Source organism: Pterocles gutturalis, unplaced genomic scaffold (genome assembly GCF_000699245.1).
Source record: "Pterocles gutturalis isolate BGI_N339 unplaced genomic scaffold, ASM69924v1 scaffold27273, whole genome shotgun sequence".
NCBI lineage: Eukaryota > Metazoa > Chordata > Aves > Pterocliformes > Pteroclidae > Pterocles > Pterocles gutturalis.
The window spans coordinates 27,192-50,768 of NW_010123803.1; the positions used below are offsets into that span (position 1 = coordinate 27,192).

General features: G+C 39.1%; 1 protein-coding gene across 1 annotated transcript in view; it reads right to left on the minus strand.

Moving 5' to 3' along the window:
- LOC104459372 (calcium-binding mitochondrial carrier protein Aralar2) overlaps positions 1-20,800 on the minus strand; it is a gene marked incomplete at its 3' end in the record, with an annotated part of 45,098 nt that extends 24,298 nt beyond the window's left edge. Inside the window, exons 1-4 of the mRNA XM_010078062.1 lie at positions 20,786-20,800; positions 17,006-17,059; positions 12,797-12,939; positions 5,986-6,101 (exon numbers count right to left, since the gene is read on the minus strand). Of these exons, the coding sequence (XP_010076364.1) occupies positions 5,986-6,101; positions 12,797-12,939; positions 17,006-17,059; positions 20,786-20,800 (328 nt within the window). The remainder of the gene's footprint in view (positions 1-5,985; positions 6,102-12,796; positions 12,940-17,005; positions 17,060-20,785) is intronic.
- Between the last annotated feature and the right edge of the window lie 2,777 nt (positions 20,801-23,577).

Sequence of the window (23,577 nt, forward strand, 5' to 3'; positions counted from 1 at the left end):
TTTAATATCTTCATCAATGACATAGATGGTGGGATTGAGTGCACCCTCAGAAAGTTTGCGGATGACACCAAGCTGAGTGATGCCATCCAGAGGGACCTTGACAAGCTGGAGAAGTGGGCTTGTGAAAACCTCAGAGGTTCAACAAAGCCAAATCCAAGGTCCTAGACACGGGTCAGAGCAGTATCTCCCTGGTGTCAACACAGGCTGGGGGATGAAGAGATTGAGAGCAGCCCTGCAGAGGAAGACCTGGGCGTCCTGGTGGATGAGAAGCTGGACACAAGCCGGCAATGCGCTCGCAGCCCAGAAAGCCAACCGTATCCTGGGCTGCATCAAAAGAAGAGTGGCCAACAGGTCAAGGGAGGTGATTCTGCCCCTGTACTCTGTTCTGGTGAGACAGCCCTCAGCACAGGAAGGACATGGACCTGTTGGAGCAGGTCCAGAGGAGGGCCACAAAAACGATCAAAGGCCTGGAACGCCTCCCTTATGAAGAGAGGCTGAGAGAGCTGGGGTTGTTAAGCTTGGAGAAGAGAAGACTTCGAGCAGACCTGATTGCGGTCTTTCAGTACCTAAAGGGGGCTTATAAGAAAGATGGGAAAAAGGTTTTTAACAGGGCCTGTAGAAACAGGACAAGTGGTAATGGTTTTAAACTACAAGAGGAGAGACTAGATATAAGAAAAAAATATTTTACGCTTAAGGTGGTGAAACACTGGAACAGGTTGCCCAGGGAGGTGGTAGACGCCCCGTCCCTGAAAACATTCAAGGTCAGGTTGGATGGGGCTCTGGGCAACCTGATCTAGTGGAAGGTGTCCCTGCTCACTGCAGGGGGGTTGGATGAGATGACCTCCATGGTCCCTTCCAACTCAAACTATTCTATGATTCTATGCTCATAAAGTCTGCAGAGTCTCCATCCTCAGAGATATTTAAAACCTTGATTGGATGTTGCCCCCAGAGCAACGTGGTCTTGACGGCCCTACAAGGGTCTGAACCAGATGGCTGCCACAGTCCCTTCCAACCTAAACTGTTGGATGATTCTATAATCATTCCTTGGGTTTTGGTAATGAACAAGAGATATGCTCAGCTTTCAGCTTGATGTTTGTCAGTAGGCAATTTTGACTTTAAGGAAAAAAAAAAAAGATAAAACAAAACCAAGAACAAACCAAAACACCAAATTTCAGTTCTGGATGATTTAGAAAACTCAGTTGTATTTTCTAGACCAAATGAAACACAACTGTGTAAAAGGATGGAGATTCTCCTAATATTTAAAATGACAGATTTAATTTGTGACTAAACAGGCTTTGTTTTACTTAAGATGCCTTCATGAAAATCTGCCTGTTTACATAACATTTTAGTTAAAAAAAAAAAAAACAAAAAACAAAAAAACCAACAAAAACTTGCCAAGTTGACATATAGCTAGAAATTAAATTCTCCAAAAATAGTATCAAGATTTCAAAAATTGTTTTGAAGAAAATAAATACACTAACTAGTCTACCTTACACCCTCTTTTAATTAAAACTGGCCATTATTTGTGCAAAATCCAGTACAAACAACAAAAAACGTCAGAGACTAAACAAATTTTGCATTTGTAATGTTGCCATTGAGATCATCATACCTAGGCAACTGACATTTATAAACCAACAAATGTTTCACTGTGTAGGTGAAACTAGCTACAAATGGTTTCTAACCAATTTGAAGCAGCAACGTAAATTTCACTCAGAAATACTGAATATTGCAATTTATCTAGTGCTCAAAGCTTACAGTCTCAGCAATTCATTTTGGTAGCTCAGATTTAGCTTTCTTGCTGTGGTATTGAGTGTACCAGGCTGGGCATCACTAAACTAGGTGTTGTGCAAGAAAAAAAAAGAATTACAGATCCCATAAGAAGAGCCAAATCGTACCAGGCAATTACAGGGCAAAGCATAAAATAAATAATCAAAAAGCAAGAGCTAGCTCACACAGTCTGAAGCTAATCCTTTGGTCAGGAAACCAATTGTGAGACTCCTGTAATAATCTGTCACATGTTGAAAAAGTATCAGAGCATTATCATAAGAGGAAAATCTCTGAAGCTCATCGCAATAGCTTTATAGCTATTTAAACCTCTGTTAAGAGATATGTACTTTTAGAAAGTTTACAAACAAGTATTCAGGCAATTCAAGTATCACATAAGCAAACAGGAGTGCTTAGTAAGATGTTTCCTTAATTAATGTGTTTATCTAAGAACTGTACTGATATAATTAATAACAGAAGCAGAAACCCACAATAGCTGCTGTCTACATGTAAATAAAGTTTTGTTTTGAGACAAAAGCAGAATACATTGCTCGATTCTGCAGCTGTTATACTAAGCAGCACCAACCTTGGGTTTGGGTTCCACATTCTCTTTGTGTTTTTGCTGCATTTGGGGGGGTTTGTTTTGCTTTTTCATTTTTTTTAAATTAAAGGACTGACTTGTTTTACGGCATACTCATATTTCTCAAAACAGCACAGCACAGCATCCATTTTGAAACAGCTTCAGGCTGAATTAAAGGACCTTTTAAAAAAGGGCAAAACAAAACCGGGGAAACACACACTACACCACAGCTACATTTCATTAAGCACAAGAGCAAGAATTTCTGTCTGGTGGGAAATTCTATTTTAAAACGAAACAGAACTAAAATCTTCAAAGCTAGGTGCAATGCTAGTTGGCAGCACAGACTCAGGCAATCACATGGCTTTTTCTGCCACTCCTTTCTCTGTGAGCAAAACCAACATGGACAACACTTATTTTGCCCTTCACTACCGCTGCAAGAAACAGTATAAGAAAAGGTAAATTTCAATCCCTGGATATCACCACAGAGTTATTCACAGCTCAGAACTGTTAGCTGCCATCATTTCATTTATCCATCCAAAATTAGAGATGGAGGTTAAGATGACTTAGTTTTTAAACACTGACATTTTTACCCAACCATGTCACCTTTTTTTAAATGCCATCTAGTAAAGAATTTCAAAGGGCTCTGCTTCTTTAATAAGGCATTAAAATACAGTCATACGACAAAAAAGCAACTCTACAAAGTCTCTTAAACCCCTGGACTTACATTATCAGCTTTTATGTGCCTGTCAACACTCAACAGTAAGAAGCAATGGTTTGCTCTTTGCCTTGAATTTAAAAGCCAGCTAAACTTCCTCCCACTTTCCATTGCAAACTGTCAAAGCTTTGACACTTCAGCAGCAGATAAATCTATGACACGATGCAATGGCCAGGTGTAGTCTCAGTCAGATACTGGCCACTAATTTACTAGTGGCCATTTCATTCACCTCGAAAAGCAATAAACTAGAAATACCTCCACCTCCCCCCACTCACACACACACTGCTTGTGGATCAGTCCTCATAAAGAGATGCTAGCTCTGTGAAAGAACCAGGTGCAATTAACTTGTAGCTTCAAAGAAATGAAACATTTTAAATTGTAGAGATGTTAACATATGGCTAAAATGCAAAAGCATTTCCAACCCAGAAGCTAAAATAAGAGTGCAGCCTTTTTCAAGAAAAGTGCAAAGTAGTAAATACTGGAACTTCTTTACCCAGAACACTTCTCTAAATATCCACAGCCTGAATGTGCAATTCAGTGTAAAAGCTCATTGACTCAAAGCCAATTATTCATTTGTTTCACAAAGGTGTCAAGCTAAATGCACCCGTAGAAGAATAAGATTTGGATGATTTGCTTAGCAGAAAATGTGAAGTTTACAGCCGGGAAGCCCTGTATTCCACGCTGTATAACCTAAAATATTTATACTGTTATCTCAGTATACAGAAAAACAATGACTGCACAGATAAGCGATGCTGTTTCTTTACAACAATAAAATGAGATACAGACTTATAATGGGATCCTTGAGATACTACACTTACCAGCAGTATAGTGAAAAATGATCCTTCCCTTTTCTTCTGTTCCTTTCACGCTGTAATTCCACAGTATACAAAACCCCTATTTACGTCTCCTAACCTTGATAAGGACTTGATCCCACTCTCATTCAAGTCAATGGAAAAAGATCTCATAATTAACCTCAAAGATGCATGACTGAAGCATTGAGTGGCAAAGTTACAGGACAGCATTGTAATAATTTATTTGTGAAAATATTAGGGTTTTTTTTTTCATAAAAGGGGGAAAAAAAAGCTTTTTTTCTTATGATAGAAGACAGAAATTAGCTTTACCTAAAGGTTAATCGTCTGCTGAGAATGCACAACACTGAGCCAGCTCTCACATCCTCCCCACTCCAGGCGTTTGCTGGAGTGGTAGCCACAAGGTACTATACAAAAGTTACAAATGCATTTATGCTTTCAAAGGGGAAGAGGAAGGAATTTAAAAAGGTTCTGCCAGTGCTGGCATGTCTCCTCTTTCAAGTATCTTAAATACAGCCTGGCATAGGAGTTTCTCTCATCACCAGAAGGACTTCAACAGACTTCAAATGCCAAACAAATCCCTTGACTCACTGTGTCAAACTCCAAGGGAAGCATTTTCCAACAGGAAAAATAGGAACAAGAATGCCAAGAGTTAAAAAGTTAAGTTGGACTGATTCAGCATTCAGATCAAACGACTACAGTTCTTCCTAGATTATTAATAAGCACTCCAAGCAACTGGGGGGCTCTGACGCAGACAAGAACCTGCACATCACAGGCATTCCAGGAACCTTGGTTTGTCTGCGCTGGAACAAAACCTCTGCAAAATATGCGCACCCTCCTGATTTAAAAGCATGCCGTCTCTCGATGCCTCTCTGTCCGTGCACAGGACCGCTAGGCAAAAAATACTTCCTTCAACAAGGTTATGATCAGCAGAACTTTTTCCTGAAATTCTTTCAAATCTTTAGTAATTTTTTTAAAAATATGTTCTATTCTAACAAGTAATATTGCACAAAAAAATGCACATCTTTCAGAGACTCAACAGACAACCAAAATAATGAAAAAATCAAAATAGACACAAGAAGAGACAGCAAGTCTTCTCACCAGCTGCAACTTCAAATACAGATTTTTGGAGATGATAGAAGGAATAAAAAGATGCTTCAAGCAATGGTTACAGGAGATCTTGTCAGTTCAAATGGAAAGGGAAGGGCTTTTTTAGCTGAGCGGAAAACCTGTGTGGGGAATACTAGCAAAAGACAAAGAACACATGAACTATATATTCTGGAAAGACAGAGTCACTGTCATCCAACTTGCCTTTTATTTAAAACTGTTTAACAACCAATTAATAAAACTTGAGACAAACGGATAACCATGTTCAAACACAGCAAATTAGAAATAGCAATTTTACCCAGTGTAGGTACTTAAGGCAAAAAAATCCCCCATAGTTTTTGAAGTGCAGCTCAATGTTTGAAGTTATTCAAAACTGCTAATTTCTTAATCCTTCTTCCGGACAGAATGGTCTTTGTCATTAGGCAGGTGGCAGATAGTCCTGCAGATATCAAAAGCTGTCTCCATGGTATCCACTAGAAATAAACAGTCCCCAAAATCATGCTCTAAACTGGCCTGAGTATTTCTCATGTTGTCTACGCAAACACCACACCTCCAATGCACACCTGAATTTTCTGTAGGTGTAATAATTGATTTATTGCTATAAAATCTCACAGAAGAAAGTTTTAAGCCTTAAAATGAAGCCAGCTTGAAATACAGCCAATTTAAACAAAAAATAATTCAGGGTAATTTCAGACTCAACATTCACCCAAGTCTTCTGGCAACTTTCTTGAGGTTTCCTATAGCCACCTTTCACTGCTGTTCTGAAGACCTGCACAAGCATGTTGAGGAAAAGAAGTGACCAGTACTCCAGAGAAAACCATGATGATGACCATGACCTTAACTTCAGATTGTACACACGTAAATGATTAAAAAAATTCATCCAGAAAGTTGCTTGGCACTAGTGTAGTTCCACTACCAATCACTGTGTTTCCTATGGTAACAGAAGGTGAAACAATTTAGCACAAGCAGCAATTTTTAAATTAAGAGTGTACACTTAAGAACAGTCTTACCAAAAGTAACTTCTCCTTTTCCAGTCTTGTCAAACAGCTGAAAGGCTACTACGAACAACGCATCTGGAGCACACAGGACTGATTCAAACGCCACAAACTCTTGAAAGGATATCAACCTAAGGGATGAAGCAAAAAGCAAGAGCTATGAAACCCCTTGCTTGCAGAAAACTGAAATACAATGTAACATGGACTATACAAAAGAAATAAGATCACAACCAAAATGTGTACAAAATGTTGTTAGTAAAGAGCAAAATTTATCCTAAAATGTCCTTTCATCAACACTGTCAGGAGGCCTTTATATTGGTAGATGGAAATGACTTTGTTGAACAAGGAACTAGTCCTCTCAGCAAGTCACAACAGAATATAAAATAAGCAAAGCTCTCAGTGTGGCTACTTACCTCGGCTTTAATGTCTAACTGAACTGCCCTCCGGGGAAGCCTACCTCCCTCCAATGGCAAGACAGAGAGCCAATACAGACATGAGTAACTTCCCTCGAGACTCAGTACTTAAGGCTTTTGGAAAGCAAATCCATTCAAGACCTACATGCCGCCACTCAGTTCAGAAGGAACCGATCAGAACGTGTTATCTGTTTGCTAGCAACTTATTAGTCATACATTGCAGCCCTCCAGTCCTGCGTGTTGAGTCACAAATTTTCAAGCAGTAGTCTGCACAGTCTTCCTCATCCCAAGAGCAGTTTATTCAAATTCATCATTACAGCCAGGTTCCCAATAGGCGAGTGTAGTAGCAGAGCACAGATAAAAGCAGAGGTGCCCTTCCTTAAGTTAGTTAATAAGCAGAAATACATAATTAGACAACTTGGCATTTTTTCCAGCAGTAGATTTGAAACAGCAAAGACTTCAAGCAGTTCTAATTTCTGTGGGTCTCACCCAAGAGTTTAAATGGAGATCAAACTCCCATTCTTAAAGAGGCCAAGACCAACCATTCTCCTGTCTTCCTACTTCTTTAATGTCTAGGTTGCACAGTTTAAAATTGTCTTCAAATGCGTGGCTGCAGGGCCTGCTGGCAGTCTGGGAGGTTTAAGATTGCCATCTCTCAAGGCTGTTTTATGTCAGTGCAGCAAGCGTGCAGCTTTAATGGATTCACATCGCAGTAGCTGGGGAGAAGCCGCTGCTTATTTCTGAGAAGCACAAAATCTAGTGTAACAAATGTCAAGAAACACACACAAAAACTGTATCCTTCGGACCTCTAGTCAAAATGACACTGCAGTCAATTCAATGAAAACTTCCACTTGGTATGCAATAACAGTGAAGAACAAAGTATTTGAATAGGTTGTAAAAGACATTCAGTCCATCAAATTATGATGACTCACGACTATGTAGCAATTCCCAGTCACCCTGTCTTAAGGGAATTAATTTCAAGTCACACTGAAGTGTGCTTTTGCATGTCAGCAGCCAAACATCCAGCAAGTAACAAGCTGATTTCTACGAAGAACATGGAAACACAAGAAGATGAACAAAATAAGACATTAAAAAAAATCATGGCACAGAGAAGGCCAGAAAGCTGTTCTCCTTTACCTCCCTCAACATATATGCACTAAATAAAAGAAAGCATATGTAGAGTCAGAAACAGTCTAACAAATAATTAGCTCCGGGATCTTGACACCATAGGTTATTAAGTAGTGTGAGAAATAAAAGAAAAGAAACCTCCTCAGGTATTCTTAACATGACACTCACAATCGATGATGCCAGTAAACATATAAGCATGCATTGAGCATTATTGGCAAAGAAACCAATGACTTGCTACATATGCACACATTAGCAGGCAGGCTATCGAGGCATTTATTTTAAATTCCTTGGGAGTACTCCCCACTGCTAGACACAGAATACACAGATACTTGGTCTTTCAATGGAAGAAAACTTCCATCTCTCCTAGGCCAAAAGAAGTTCTAAAAAATGCAACATTTCCTTCAATTTTAAAGCAATATATCACAACCTACTTAGTTTTGCATTTATGCATACTTATTGTTACTATGTGACTTACAGGTTACAAAAGCTCATCATTATCCATTATTATTGGTTACATACCTGACAACTTCCACAACAGCAAACACATACAAAGCACTGAATTCTTCTGTCCCAAAGATTATAAAGCCCACACACAGAAAGAACAAAATAGACAGCAGGCGACAAGACTCTAGAATAGGATTGTTTAGAATTAAAAACGTAAAATATCTATCAAGACCATTTTGATAAAGCTGCTTTTTGTGTGAAACAACAACCAGCATATATATGTTCTTGCCAACAGCACCCAACACAAATAGCATTGATCACACCTATCCCATCAGAAGCCCAGCACCACACTAAGAACATATGCTACATTCTAGCCCAGAGACGTTGTGGATGCCCCATCCCTGGAGGCATTCAAGGCCAGGCTGTATGGGGCCCTGGGCAGCCTGCTCTAGTGGTTGGCAACCCTGCCCACAGCAGGGGGGTTGAAACTAGATGATCTTTAAGGTCCTTTTCAACCCAGGCCATTCTATGATTCTACGTTATTAGGCCTGGATTTGATTAAAACTCCACGTTTTAACACTGCTACAAGATTTTATACTGGTAGAGGCATTCTTTGTCAGAACTTGCAAGTAATAAACCCCCTTAATAAGTCAGAGATAGATGCTTAAAATAACCCCATACCCATTTTTAAAAACAATTATTCATAGTACTAGGAAGATTAAAAGTGTACAAATTGTGTGGTTCGAGCCTGACTATTAAAGAAAAGACATTAATATCTGCTGTGCCAGCTGAATTCAAATTAACCCAATTTTTACATGTTAATTAAACCAGCTATTTTCTTCTTATTGTATTTTTGCTCCCTAAGTAGACTAGCCTGATAGTGATTCCCAACAGATCTATTCTAACAACAATGACGTATTCATTTACTTCTATTATGACCATACAATACAGTAACTGAGCAGTAATTTTTCACAGTCAATTACACACATGATTCTTAATGCTTAAAGATGCTGAAATAATGCATACTACATAGCCATATGCTCACTTCTCTATACTGCACAAGGGTAGTTGCCTGGGTAACACATTTTCTCTCCAGTTTAGCATCACCCTTTTGGGTTTAGCATAACCCTTCACTGAATATCATTAGGTGTCATTAAACAGCACATATTAACATGGACTTCAATATACTACTTAAGAGTTATTTTATCTACCTAACAAGTGCTCTTTTATGTTACAAAAGCAGAGAAAAGCCTAGTGATTTTAACCGTGCAAAGGGAGGAAGCTGAAATATTCACAAAATTTTACTTCAATCTTGAGGACATCCTACCCAACTGGTCAAAGTCTTCCTTCACCTTCACATGCTTACTAACAGTGCCAACATCACACAATTTATTCAGGAACGCTGAAATCTCAATATTTTGACAACACCCACCCACAAGAGTTACAGTCCAAACACAAAACATGGGTATGGTGCTGCAAGTCCGCTATTTACTACTCTCTCCTTTCTTCCATGCTTCTTTTGGTGCTCACATCACATAGATATGATGCATTCCCATCAGAGAAATTCTGCATGTAGCCATGCAAAGAAAAAAAAGCCATTACCCACTGTAATAACACATACAAATGCAATGATGAAGAGTTTTCTTCAGAAATCAATGCATATGTTTTTACTCTATCAGCAATTTAAACATGATAACATAATGGGACACAAATTGAAGCTACATCTAGTATTTCATGTTGCAACCGAGGTAAACTAAGTATAGTGTAAATTGGTGCATTAGAGGATAAATTTATATCCAATAATAATGTAAAATGTTGGCATTTCCAAGTGTTATTTTTGAAGTTTGTCCTTTCTAAAAATAAAGCATACAGTATTTCTCAGTAAAGTGTTAGTTACTGCAGTCCAAACAGAGATATGCAGTAAATACTTATTTTGTTAAGACATGTTTAAAAGTACAACAAAAGACTGAAAAACAATGTTACAGCAGGCAGGATGGCAAATGCCTGGCCTGTTGCTGATAAGCCTTGACAAAGCCGCTGTATTTTGGAGGAGTTTCTGATCCAGCTGAAGCCAAACAAAGCGTATTTTCAAGTAAAACTAGGAATGAGAAGTTTAAGGACATTTCATACAACCTACAGCCATGTAATATAACACTTCTAAAAAATCAGTGTTATTACTGACTCACCACTTTGAAAGGCTTCTGTGGCCATCAGCAAGAAAAGCATTTATTTTTCTTAAAGGAAACCTTAAAAAGATGCTTCAGCAAGAGGACAGAAGGAAAGCCTACCTCCAAATATCCTTATGGCCTGACTTAAGATGGGGACAAAACTTTCTTCCACGGCAACAGATATTCACTGAACTCCAGGCTCTGCCTTAAGAGGTCTTGTACCTTTGTAACACCACCAGCAGCTCCTGTAGATACCATTGAATCCTTAATTCCTGTCAATGCAGGAATTGTGCTAGAGCTACACAGCAGATTTTGTCCACAGCAACCACCATGAGATTGTATGCAAGAGCTACTGTTCTTTACACTTCACACTAAGGACTTCTTCAGTTCTGGGGTAAGCAACTGTCTTCCCATTTATTTGATCTGCTCATGAGTCCAAAGTTCTTGTACTGTCTGCCTTTCACCCATGTGACTTACCCATTTCGGTATTTCTCACTGATTACACTTGGTACCTATACCTGACTTCTCACCAAAATCAGAAGGAATTAAAAAACATTTTAGCTAGAAACAACCCTGGAGATTCTGGGCTCAGACTCCTTTGGTGAAGAGTGGTCATTCTCACCAGTCACGAAGAACAGATATTTCTTCAGAGAACAGGGATCTGAGACAGCAGACAAATGCTTCTAGAAATAACCTAGCAGTGTTTTCAGAACTGCATTACTTTAAGCCACTAACACTATAAAAAAATTAACTTGTCATTGCTTTTGCAAGCTACCTTCTATTTTATACTAGAAATAAAGACAAATTATTGAACAGACTCTCATGACCTTAACATGTGTAAGACCCTAAACACCGACCAGCCTATTAAAAATGAACACCAACAAAAGCGGCTTTGTACTTCACTTTAAAACTAGGAGCTCTGGACTGCCAAGTTGGAAAGAATTCAATAGGAGACCACTAGGTCCTATTGCTATCCCTAGGAGATTTCATTCCAGGAACCAAAAAGCAAGTGACCCTTCCTTCAGACCATCATTCTGCAATATACTTTATATACCACTAGAACAAGGTACAAATGCCTGGCCACATGGCAAAAATGCTACATTGCCAGGTTAGAGATGAATGCTAATCGATTTCTGAGTTTTCTCCATTCTTTCACATCTTATTATAGCAGCTAAACAAGAAGATATCCTGAATATCAGAAGAGGGTCTCCAAAGACATGTTAGGAACATGCAGTTGTCTCTCACTGCACAGTCTGGACACAGAAGCAGTCCTTACCCATGGCAGAAAGCAGCAATTAGATGCTCCAACACTACACTGTAAAACTCCTGTAAGATCACACCCAGTTATGAAATCCCAACTTGTCAACAAGTTCACATAGGTTACAGTTCTACATTTTGCTCCTCCTGACATCAGCTTCTGCTTGTGAGGGAGATCCAAGTCACAAGGTATGGATTGTACTCTCAATCTTCTTATTACAAAACAGATTTGGAGCTGTGCAATTTGGAAAAAGGTGTTTTTGCAGGCATCAAACCAAGGGAAGAAATGAGAGAAATGTTTAACATTTTCAGTCAAATGCTATCTGAAGCCATGACTTTCTTGCTGCCATCATGACAATGTCACTAATGTAACCTTTTACAGAATCCTTTCACCAGGGTAACAATCATCCCGTCAACTCATCTGCGAGGTTTAAGGTGCCCAGCTGCCAGATATATGAGGGTGGTTGAGCAGAAAAGAGAGAACAGAAACTATTGCAAAATTTCTCAATTATGCCTGCATCTGTTCCCTACAAAGGCTGCATTCTCTAGTCATGCTTTATTTATCTCACATTTTACTCTCTGCAACCACTGATATGAGTCATGCCTGAAGTTTTCTGGTTTCTAAAAATGCGAGAACTACAGACTTTAAGTCCATAGTTAATTATTCTGAAGTTTCTCTAAAGATACTTTAAAAACAGAGTTCAAAAAATGCATTCATATGGGTGAAGAGACAGCTCGGCCTGGGCAAGAACTAAAACCAAACGCTAGGATTTCACTAAAGAAGGGGGGAGGAAGATGAAGGGGTAGCTAATCTTGCTTACTGGCAAAGTCAGCCTTTCAAACGCAAACCATGTGCAATCAACTTCACTGCTGTCTTCCCAAGCCTGGAAAGTGATTCCCTAAATACCTTAGTTGCTCCTCCTCCTTCCCAAGGAGAAAACAGTGGCAAAAACCTTCCACAGTGCTATGGCAAAACAATGCAGGGACACTTTTTTCTGCCATCTCTTCCTACACCATCTGAACTTATTTTGGATTGCCATTTGAATGTGTTTGTGACAGAAACATAAAAGTTAACAGAGACACATGGACTCATGAAGGAAAGAAAAACAGGAGTCGGGGGGCCAGTCAACAAACATGAAAGGTTCAATAAATTCTATGATTCTGATTCTAAATTACAAATACATAGTAGACAGAAAACGGTTTGCTCAGCTAAGTGGTACAGCCCAAAATATTGTTGCTACTCTTTCCACTTAAAAGATGCTGTATTCCTCCTTTATGTATCTGCAGGCAAAAAAAGCAAAAAACAAAAACAAAACGCCACCATCCTTCAGGGATCTGACCGTTTTGGAAGAATGGTTTTGTATTTTTTAAGTGAACGACAGAAAAAGAAAAAGAAAACCACAAAAAAACACTTACCCATCTTTTGTCTGATCCACCACACCTGCAAGGAGCTGTACGGTGCTTGCATTAGGCAAACCATCTCCAGTTATCTTCAGGTACCGTGTGACAAAGTCATTAGGAGACATGAAGAATTCACCATTCTTCTCCACACTTGCATACTGTTAAATTAATACAATACTTAGTGCCTCAAATACATCCTTCCCCAGGCATTTATTACCACCACCCATAATTTTGAATCCAGAGCAGGCTTACATTACAGCAGAGGAGACAGTTCTGCTCTGAAGAGCCTAGAGCCTACACCCAAACAAGAGAGAGTAAGCGAGGAGTACTCGAACAGTTGAAGGCTTGGTTTCCCAGCCAGAAAAGTGGCAGATATATAATTTTTTTGTTTCTCATGTCAACAATTTCGCCATGGTAGTCTAGAAAGAGTTCCGGTACCAAATGTTTTTTCAAAGTAGAACACAAAGAATGTGCATTTGCAACCATGTATGTGGCATCTCAGGCCCACTGAAACTGTAACGGGATACTCCAGCATATTTTATTTATCTGGAGTTGCTCCTTTGTGTAGCCATCCCACCTCGCAACGGGAAGGCAGGTTTAAACCTGCGAAGGGACACTGCAGGGCCAGTGGAGTCGCACAGGAGTGTCCACGTGGGGGCGCTGTTTTGGAGGAACACCACCTCCGCCCCCCAGGGCTGCTTCCTAGTAAAGGGGAACCTGCAGGTCCTCCTCCTTGGTTGAACCGCTGAAAGGAGGCTAGAAAATAGCAGTTGCAGAAAAAAATGTAACAGAAGACGAGAACTTGGACAGTTCAGCACACTGCAGAAACGAGAAAAGGGGTCCAACACCTCACCAAACACCACTGGCATACGTTACTCCCGCTTTATACCATAGTTACTGGCATACTACTCCAGACAAGGGCTCTCGACAGACACAAGAGTGTTTGCTCCCAAGGAAAGCCTCTAGTAACATGTTACATGTCAAGGAGAAGGAATATTAAAATATTTTGAAGTTAATACATAAATAAAATTGCCTTCGGTACCACCCTTACCCTGATGCCTCAGTCATCCCTCACAGTTTAAAGCCATCATTTTCTGTAGAAGAGTAAACTTGAAATCAACCTTAAATACAGTGGTTTGTTTGTTTGTTTGTTTTTTTTTCAGGAAAAGAAAAAGGATAAGGACAATAATTAAGAGGAAAAAAAATCCCAGGCAACACTTAGAGAACCATGCATTAGCTTTAAGGGAAACATGTCTGTCTCAGGATAACAAACGTGCACTGAGAACAGGAAAGCAACTGTTAATTTATTTTTTTTTTAAGGTAAGGTAGGATGATAAACCACTGTTGCAGCTCCCCACAGAGCATTATCCACACTGAAGTAATAAATAAATGAGATGTCTATTGCTATTTTGTAGTGTACTTCAAAGACACATGTTTTGTTTTACATTGCTGTGGCCCTGCTAAGGGAGGAAACTGCCGGTTTTCATTTCATAGAGCCACACTGGTGCCTGCAGAGTACCGTCATACCTGCTGTACGCATATAACCCTCAGAGGGATGCCAAAGTGTAACAGTAAGTACATTATTTTCTTCCAGTGCTATCTAAACAGAGTCTTCAGGTACAGCCATGTCTTCAAGAAACAAGGCTTCAGAAAAGTAAGCCCAAACATAACTTGCTCTGCCATCTAGATACTGGTTAGCATTTAAGGATCCGTGTTTCAACAGACACTGTTCACAACACAAGCTTTCTAGCCGATACACTGCAAGGAATTTTCAATTGTGTACTTTCATAAGAACTAGCAGATCAATTGATTTCCAGTTATCATTTGCAGGGAGTCAGAATCTTTCAGAATCCCAGCCTCAAAAACTTTTAACACAGCTGCTATTGAGAAACAAATCAAATAAGTCAGACAGCCTATGCTTCTGTATTTCATTTTTTTTCTTCCAGGCTAACCCCCTGCTAGGGCACTCAATAACAGAAAACAGCACAAGGTTTCAGTGTCCTCCTGTTCCTTGTCACTGTGATTTACTCAAGTGTATTTGAAATCCAATCACGTACTCTACACTACATACAGAAAATGACCTCGGAAAATGTCAGCTTGATCACTTTGACTAAAATCTAATCTCCTAGGGGTTATGGTAGAAGACTTTTAGAAAAAGTACTGTTACTCTTGGAAATTATCATAACAAAAAGAGAAAAACATCAATTCTATTGGTTTTGGAGGAGAAGCATTTAAAAAAAAATGGTTCTTTACAACTGTATTTTCCCCCACTTTGGCAATTATACCCACAGAGAATCTGATATTATACAATAGTACTTAATGGCTTTTTGGTAACTTATTTCCATATATTTTAGATAGTCAAGTATTAACCAGTTCAACCCCATTTAAATAAGATTTGCAAACATTTTACTGGGGGTTTGATGTATTAAAAATCTAAAAGTTGACTGTAATCAACTGTATTTAAACTGATAGCTTCATATTTATTTCTACACAGTGGCTGCCATTCCTACCTGGGAATCATATTTTTAAATTCTTAATTGATGTAGAAAGAATGGCTGTCAAGTTATTTTACAAGTGAAGATCCCACAATCTGCAGAAGCAGCTGTATTGACCTCACTACTTAAAATTGTCTGAAGCAGCTTAATTAACACTCTGGCCATCACTTATCTGTAGAGCACAAAAAAACCATACCACATTCACTTATCCTCTTCCCTTCTCAGTAGTAAGAAGCACAACAATTTCTGTATTACACTGATCAAAATGTTCAGCTCATATTTCATTATTCTGCTTACTGAGACACCTTCTTTAAGTGGAAGGGGAAGAAGAAAAGTGTGAAAAAGGAGCAGGAGTTGGTATACAGTGTGCTCAACCATGACCCAGTCAATCCACCAAAACTGAAAGCTGAGGAAGCTACAACCTTCAGAAATGCAAGAGATCTGAATATCCACCCCACCGGCAGGTAGGAAACAACTTTCACACTATTCTCAGCAAACCAACCAATCCCCTCACCACAACTGAGTGCTGCCTCATCTTGCAGAAGGGACCAGGTTTCTCTCTACCATGTTTATTCCCTTCCTCAGTGCTACCATCTTGGGTCAGTGGTCTGCTCCCTGTCTGCCTTTTCTGCTGCCTTGCTCCTGCTCTTCAAGTATCTGCCTCTGAAAATCCCATTATCCCATTCTTTTTCAATAACCTTTTTGCTCTCCTAACAGATACAAGTTCCAGGACCTAATAAGTTAAATCCTGGCTTTCTCAACTGAAAATCTGATTGCAGAGCTATAAATACTGACAGTATATGATAAAACTATAAATACTGGCAATATACATAGTGACACCTACACATACTGTTAATAATAGCTCACAAGGGACAACGGAAAACATGCCAAGAAGTGCACGGAGAGTGGGGCATGATGATGGAGAGAGGGAAGGTGGAGGGAGGAACTTGGAAAGGTATGAAGTCTCTTAGGCACTCAACACCATCATAAAAATAATTCAGATACAACAGCTCCCTGTAGCACTGAGGACCTACCTCACATATATTCTCCAGATCCACCAATTTCTGTACTCTTTTTCATACCAGACTACCAAACTAATACAAACATTGTACTAATAAATCTTAGGAAGGTTAGGAATATTTATTCAAATTTAGGAAATGGGTCAAAGAAAGACATAGTCCCGCAAAACACTAAAGCACACTTCTCTCAAGTATACAAGCAAATACACAAGTCATTTCTTTATTTGCATACTTCTATAGCAGGCCAACACAGAAGGTATTTTGGTTAAATAATAAATAGGGCCACCACTTCACAAAGTCATCTTCCCAACACTTCCACAAATTAGAGAAGCAGAGTTAACCCTGAAGGAAGGAAGGAAGCAAGGATGGGAGAAGAAAGTTTACCAAATGGTCTAACAGCAAGGTGTCTACACGAACATTTTACCCTGTGTAGGAACAATATTGAAACTCCCACCACATTCTCCGAACAATGTGGTTTTTTTCTAAGATAGTAATACTTCTTCTGAGTCAATACAATAATCACTCAGGAATGCATCTGACTTCTTGGTGAGCATTGTTCAATTCTGATAATGGTATTTAAGTCTAACATGGTAATAATACAGTGAATGATTAATGGTTGGAAAAACTATCAAGAGTTGTATGCTGCAATAAAGGAGCAAAAGATAGGAAAAATTTAAGCAGAAAGAGTAAAATATTTACTTTACACATACCTTCAAAAATATTGTTTTCAACTCAGCTGGATCAGCTCTCTTGGTTAGAGCCACCTACAAGTAAATACAATTACATTAATAGGCATAATTTATACAGGAGATGTCGAAGTGTCATTTAAAAGGAAGAATTCAAACAAACGAGGGATGAAAATAAAGGTTCACCTTAGACAAATTAGGTACTGTTTTAGCTGACCATGCTTATTTTACCCATTTCACGTTTACACTAAGTTCTTCAACATTTCTATTGTAACTGCTTCCCTTATGCAACCCTGCAATTCTTAAACAAGCACACATTAATAAGTCATAAAGACATTTAAGTATCAAATCTTTTCAACACATCTCTCTGCTGAGATTTGGCACTATACCATCTTTAACACATAGATTTTTATACTTCCAGCATCTTTCATCTAAGGATTTCAGAGTACCATAAACAGCCCCCAACTGACAGATGGCAAGAAGAAAATACTCAGACTTACAAACTTGTCCAAGAAAGCAACTCCCTAAAAGACTGAATTCCAATTTAATTATTTGGTTTATTGGTACTTCTACTTCCTACTTCCAAACGTTTAGACTGTTTAACTTACAGTGTAGACCTTTTTGATGAGGTAAATTCAGAAAGCACATTACCTAGATTTTTCTGCAGATCAGACAGCTAGCCAGTTTCAATTGAAACCTAAGTTACATTTACCACCACAAACCTGAAGTAATTAGAATTTCGTTCCCCAAAACACTGAATTAAGAAATATTCTATATCCACTATAGAATAAGCCCATCAGTGTTTTCCTTGTTGACGTACCGTCCCATCCCTTTCCTGCTTTTGGCACTAAGTGGCTTCATCTCCTCAGTCTGTGCCTGCTACGGAGTTTCCCTTTCTTTCTTCAGGATATTTTGATAAAATCCTGCTTGCCAACATAATAACCATCATCTGATAAGTCAATTCAACACATCAATCTACTCCTAATTTAAAAAAATTACTTAGCAAACTAACCTGAATTTTCAAAAAATTTGTGAAAACATCTCTGTAATGGGGAATAAACAGCCAAAGGGCAAGATGTAAAATCTTCCCCTCACCTAAGAATTCAACATCAGAAACATTATCAATAAAACACGGCCACCTACTTTCTTGACTCTCCAGAGCAATGGTAGGCAGTAAAGGCGAATGTGACTGCAAATGCATTTCCAGTAGCACACTAGACTACTAGACTACTGCAGAAAATGGTAAAGAGTCTGTGTAAATCTGTACAACAGCATTATATCCTCACATGTACATTTAATGAAGAATCTTTAGTAAGTCTTTCCTCACCCTAAATGGGTCACTTAAAAACTAAAAAAAAAAAAAAACACAAAAAAACAAAACAAAACAAAAAAAAACCCTCCACAGAAAACCTCAAAGTATTTGAAGAAAAGTACACAAATGAGGTTTCTTATAAAATGTTAGAAGTTTTTTTAAAAGGGACAAACCACACCTGAAGTTCTGCTAGGACTCAACTGACAGAGTCCACAGCTGAAGTCACAATTCTGTGTTTGAACAGAAACCTGTGTGGAGGCAGGTGCAAAAAGTCAAAGTGTGAAGCTGGGAACCTAAAACTGTGTATTTTCTAAAGTACAAGCTGTCCTAAATGTAATCACTGTGTAGTAAGCAGAGATTTACTTTAACCCCATTTGTAAAAATCTGGTACTCTAGAGCAATTGGGAACTTTGCAGTGTAGAACCTTACCACTATACAGGCAAACAAAAGACACTTGAAACATCTGCATCCATTTAAAATATAATCTGTATCACACTTAATCTGTTTTAAAGCTTAAATTTTATACTGTCCTAGAAGTCTAAGCCTGAAGAAACCAGGGATGAAAAGAACAAAGGAAAAGGGTACAGTGCCTGAACTCACACTCTCTTTCCTTTGGTTTCATTGACATTAACCATCTTGGGAAACTTGGGAGACAAAATGTGCTCATAGCCCAGCTGCAACTTTTCAGCTCCCTTTTGATTATTGGGGGATTTGGGGTTTTTTTTACAGCAAGTTGCTTTTAAAGCGTATACTGAAAGACAGGCTGAGGCTGACCAGGCCAACTGAACGCACAGCAGCACTGCAGACCAGCAGCTGAAGCAGTGCCTGCAGACCACGGCTTCCCTCTCCTTCCTGCAGATTACTTCCACACTCTTCCATTTCCCGGGAAACAGGAGAGAAAAGGGATGGTTAGCATTACGTAAAGGATTTGTTTGCATGTCACCCACCAATCTCCATTTTGAAAGGTCTATTTGATCCCAAAAAAGGAAAAGAGCCTCTATCACATTATGTTACAGCTTCAGGAGGACCGATGCTGATGCAGCCATAGCAGTGCTAAGAGGAGAAGTGCTTAATTCAGCCTTTCATCCATCCCCAGCTGTGGGCAAAGCTGAAGCTGCACACACAGACACAAGAACTGATCCTGATGACAGGTGTTACTAGCAGATTCCCCTCCTGGAAAAGGTCAAAATATCACTTTCAATATCATACAACAAAATTGTTTCCAGTTATGTTAGCAGTTGAAGATGGGCTAAGTAACCTGATGCCAAGACTGCAAGCCAACAGGTAGCATGCCTGATGAAAAGTGACCCACAGACACAAGCTGATTCTCCTTCAGCCAACTTCGGTGATATTTACTGACTTTCATACAACTGGGCTTACTTGATGTGTTTCGTTACCGGAAAGACTTCTCCATTTCACTTTATCTTCTCTCCATAAAGACAAAAACGATGCTGAGATAAAACCATCTATGAGCTGGTAGGCATGACATCTCTCTAACTGTGTGAGGAGGCATTTGATAAAGCAGATCTGAGGGAAATAATGTCTGTTATTGCTCTTTACAAAGAGATGCTTTGTAACAGACACTAGCACTTTAAAGAAAAACCCACTAACCTTTATTAAGTAAGGTTCAGTGAAGAAAGTTCTCCATCAAACAATATTTATTTTTAAAAAAAACAGGAGACAACACAGAGTACAGAAACTGAAGTGCAGGATTACAACAAAGTCAGGACATACTATAGAAAAGACTGGGATAACACAGAAAATGTCAGCAGGGATTTTCATTCCTAAAGTAGATACCTGAAAGTTTTAGGCAACATAACTATGTGTATACATGCATTATACTGTATATGAACAACCAGCCAGCACCATACATCTCAGGCAATATAAGAGCTGAAATTAAAAATGCCAAATCCCTCCCATTAGCAGTTACATTCAGCAAAGGGAGACACAGCATGCACAGAGAACGGGAAAGCTCTGTGAGGGACAGAAACACACAGGTTGATTTGCACGCTGGAGTTATCCATAGACTTCCTTGCTCCTTGATCTTAATTTCAGCCCATTTTCTCCAGCAGAGCTCTTTTCTCCTTGTTGACTGATGCTCGATTTACACCGACATGCATTTTCAGTCTCACTTCCACCCTCAACAACAAATGCAAACAGACTCTTCCCAGAAAAATGTAACTGTACAGCAATGCAAGAAAACAAAATCCACTGGGAATCAAAGAAAACTATATTACATTTCTAATCAACCTTATTAACATATTTTTCATACACAAGGCAGAAAGAACAAATTGTCAGCTGGTATGTGATATTGAAAGATACAAAAGGACTAATAAAAGTAGTGAGTGTGCTACACCCAGTAAAGAACAACAACAACATGGCTGGGCAAGAAGAAAAAGAGCAGCAGGAAAATCAGAATTAATACCAATATAGCATTAACCTAACAGCAAACATAAAATGTCTGACTTTCTCATCTTTATTGTAAAGATCACTTTAGCAGCCACCATTTGGATAGAGCAGAAAGGTGACGGGGATCCAGGAACACTTGAGCATTGCTCCAGTATTCCAGAACATTTACTGGGACAACAGCAAGTCCTAACCAAAGATAAAGAGATAAACATCTCTAATACTCTATACTCACAGTTTAACCTGAATACAGCTTAATGTGAAAGAGAAAGTTGACAGAGGTAAAGATGTCCTGCTCTACCTCATTATCTTTAAAAGCTCCTGACACGGAGCAGGTGAAACACTGGAGAGCAACCTTCTCCAAGCAGAGAACTGGAGCTGTGGCAGGGCCACCTTGCTGCTGCACACTGGTAAGCTCACTCTGTTTAATTCTAGAGAACACCATCTACAGGCACGTAGACAGAGAAGATGTTTGATGAAAGGCCTAACGTCATCATAAACTCTACTAGCTTCATGTTGAAACTAAGATTTTTTTTTAAGCCCTTTCATTCTTAAACATGACTAAAGAATGCAAGGTATTTGCACCACTAAAAGACCTCAAATCAAGACTGAAACCTCATGTCTTCTAGAGGTATTCTTCAGTCTCATCACAAGTTATTGAGTCCACCTGTAAGACTCAAACACATGTGGCCCAGTTTATGTAAGAGGTCAGATTAGATCTTCATTATGTTTCCTTCTGGCTAAAACTATACATATACACTCAAAATGTGCAACTCCAAAGGAGATCAAGCCAGGTATGACTTTACATTCCTGTTTAAATGAGTGACTGCAATATCAGAAACCAGTTCAAGTCTAGTTACTGGCCAAGCTTGAATTCAGACATGAAATTTATTAATGCTGTATAAGTATTATGCTAAAAGAACACTCCCATTCCTATTTTAATACAACTAACTTGATAACATTTAGGATAACCTTCTTCTTCCATATTTACACTAATACTACCACATACGCAATCGTCCTTCTAACCCAGCAACCTGCCTTGGTCACTCCCCCTCATCACAAACAGCATCACAGATTACAAGTGTTTTGCATCAACATCTGTCCAGGGCACTGTCTCCTGTTTCAGCTGCCCCAATAACCATTTTTTTGTTAGCCCAACATGCTTCAGCATATTCTCACCTCAGCAAAAGCACAGTCATTCTTTTTGCACAACAGAATCCAAGTAAAAGAACTCGACTGCGATCTGAAATGGAAAGCAATGTTCACAGAACTCAGCATCACAGGGAAGTTTGCAAGCAAGATGTGGACCAGACAACTGCAAGGAGAGCTGGCACAGAACGCAGATCAAAAAGACCTTCTCACCAGACCTCCTAATGGTAAGCTGAGTATTTCTGCTAATAAAATATATTCAGATGGCATTTGGCTTACCTACCCAAAGGCTTAGGGCAAGAAGCATTGTAAGAGAAACTGGTAACTACTAAGCAGGTACTTCTATTACATTCAGTCTGATCATCCAGAACACAAGTCAGCCTTGAGACAAACACATTTATTTTCTAAAAACAGTTCTCATCCTCAGAGTCAAACATTACAACTACATTTTGCAGAAGTGTAACCCTACACTAACTAGATTACTGGATTCTCTTGTCCAATAACATCTAGCTAAGCTAAGAAAAAAAATGTCATTAACATTAATCAACAAAGTCTTCTCAGATCCTACTGGCTGATTCAGTATGCAGAGCTACAGAATAAACACTACTGAAACTAGACAGTTGTGCTGAGCCTACCCCACACAATGGAACAGAGCACAACAAAATTTGCTAGCTGCTGGAGACAGCAAATCTAAAGCAAAACTATTTGCATCCAACTTCACTCTGTCACAATTATAAATCCCCAGGCAATTCCCAGTCCAGCTTCTGCACCATAAGTGGAAGCCTCACTTTCCCCAAGTGCATCAAAGCTAACAGACCTACTTTACTTGGCAATTACCTGCTAGCTTTGATCCTCCTTTCAAAGTCCCAAAGCAAATGCAGCTGGCTTGTTCATAAGATGGTTCTCACATAAGGAGATTCCTAATAAACCACAGCATTTTTGCACGCAAAATTATTAGGGACCAACACACAGTTATCAGTTACATCCACAGGAAAATGCTTGTCCAGATTGTTCAATGCTTCCAAGGAGGTACAGAAACAAAGGTAGAAGTAGTATATATCTTAAGGGAAAATGCTACACGAATTACAAGAATAGTTGACTATGGCTATGTAAAAAGACATTTAGACTGTGTACTTCTACAGTTTTCCTACTTAAAGACCTGCAAAACTGAAGGACCATAAAACTAGCCCAATACTAAGGTAAAAATAGCTAGGCATTGCTCAGCAAAATTGTTTAACGAAAGGAAAAAGCACCATACTGTGACCAATACCATCCACTCCAAGCTGTAAGCATGTGTCAGAAGATGCAGTTAGGAATGAGTTGGACAATTAGTTTGTAGTCAGCCTCTGGACTAGGACAAGGATGTAACTGCTGTTCATTCCTACAGCAAAACATGATGCATTACACTACAGTGAGAAACTGAACCTGAAAACCAACTCTTTGTGAAAAACAAGTTTCTTTTTTACTTTTCTTGTTGCTATCAGAAAAAGCTCAGCTCTCCAATCACTTTCTCCACCTGTCTATCATAAAGAGCTACAGTACTCTGACTGCATGAGTCCATCTTCTTCCTCAAAGTAATATTCCCTGTTGTCTCCTAGCTCCTCCACATGTTTTTACTGCGATCATCTTCAGGACCGTGATCCAAAGATACACAAGCAAGCTACTTTGCTATGGCCATTATATAAAATTAACAAATCCCAATGTATCTCAGCAAACTAGAGCTCACCTC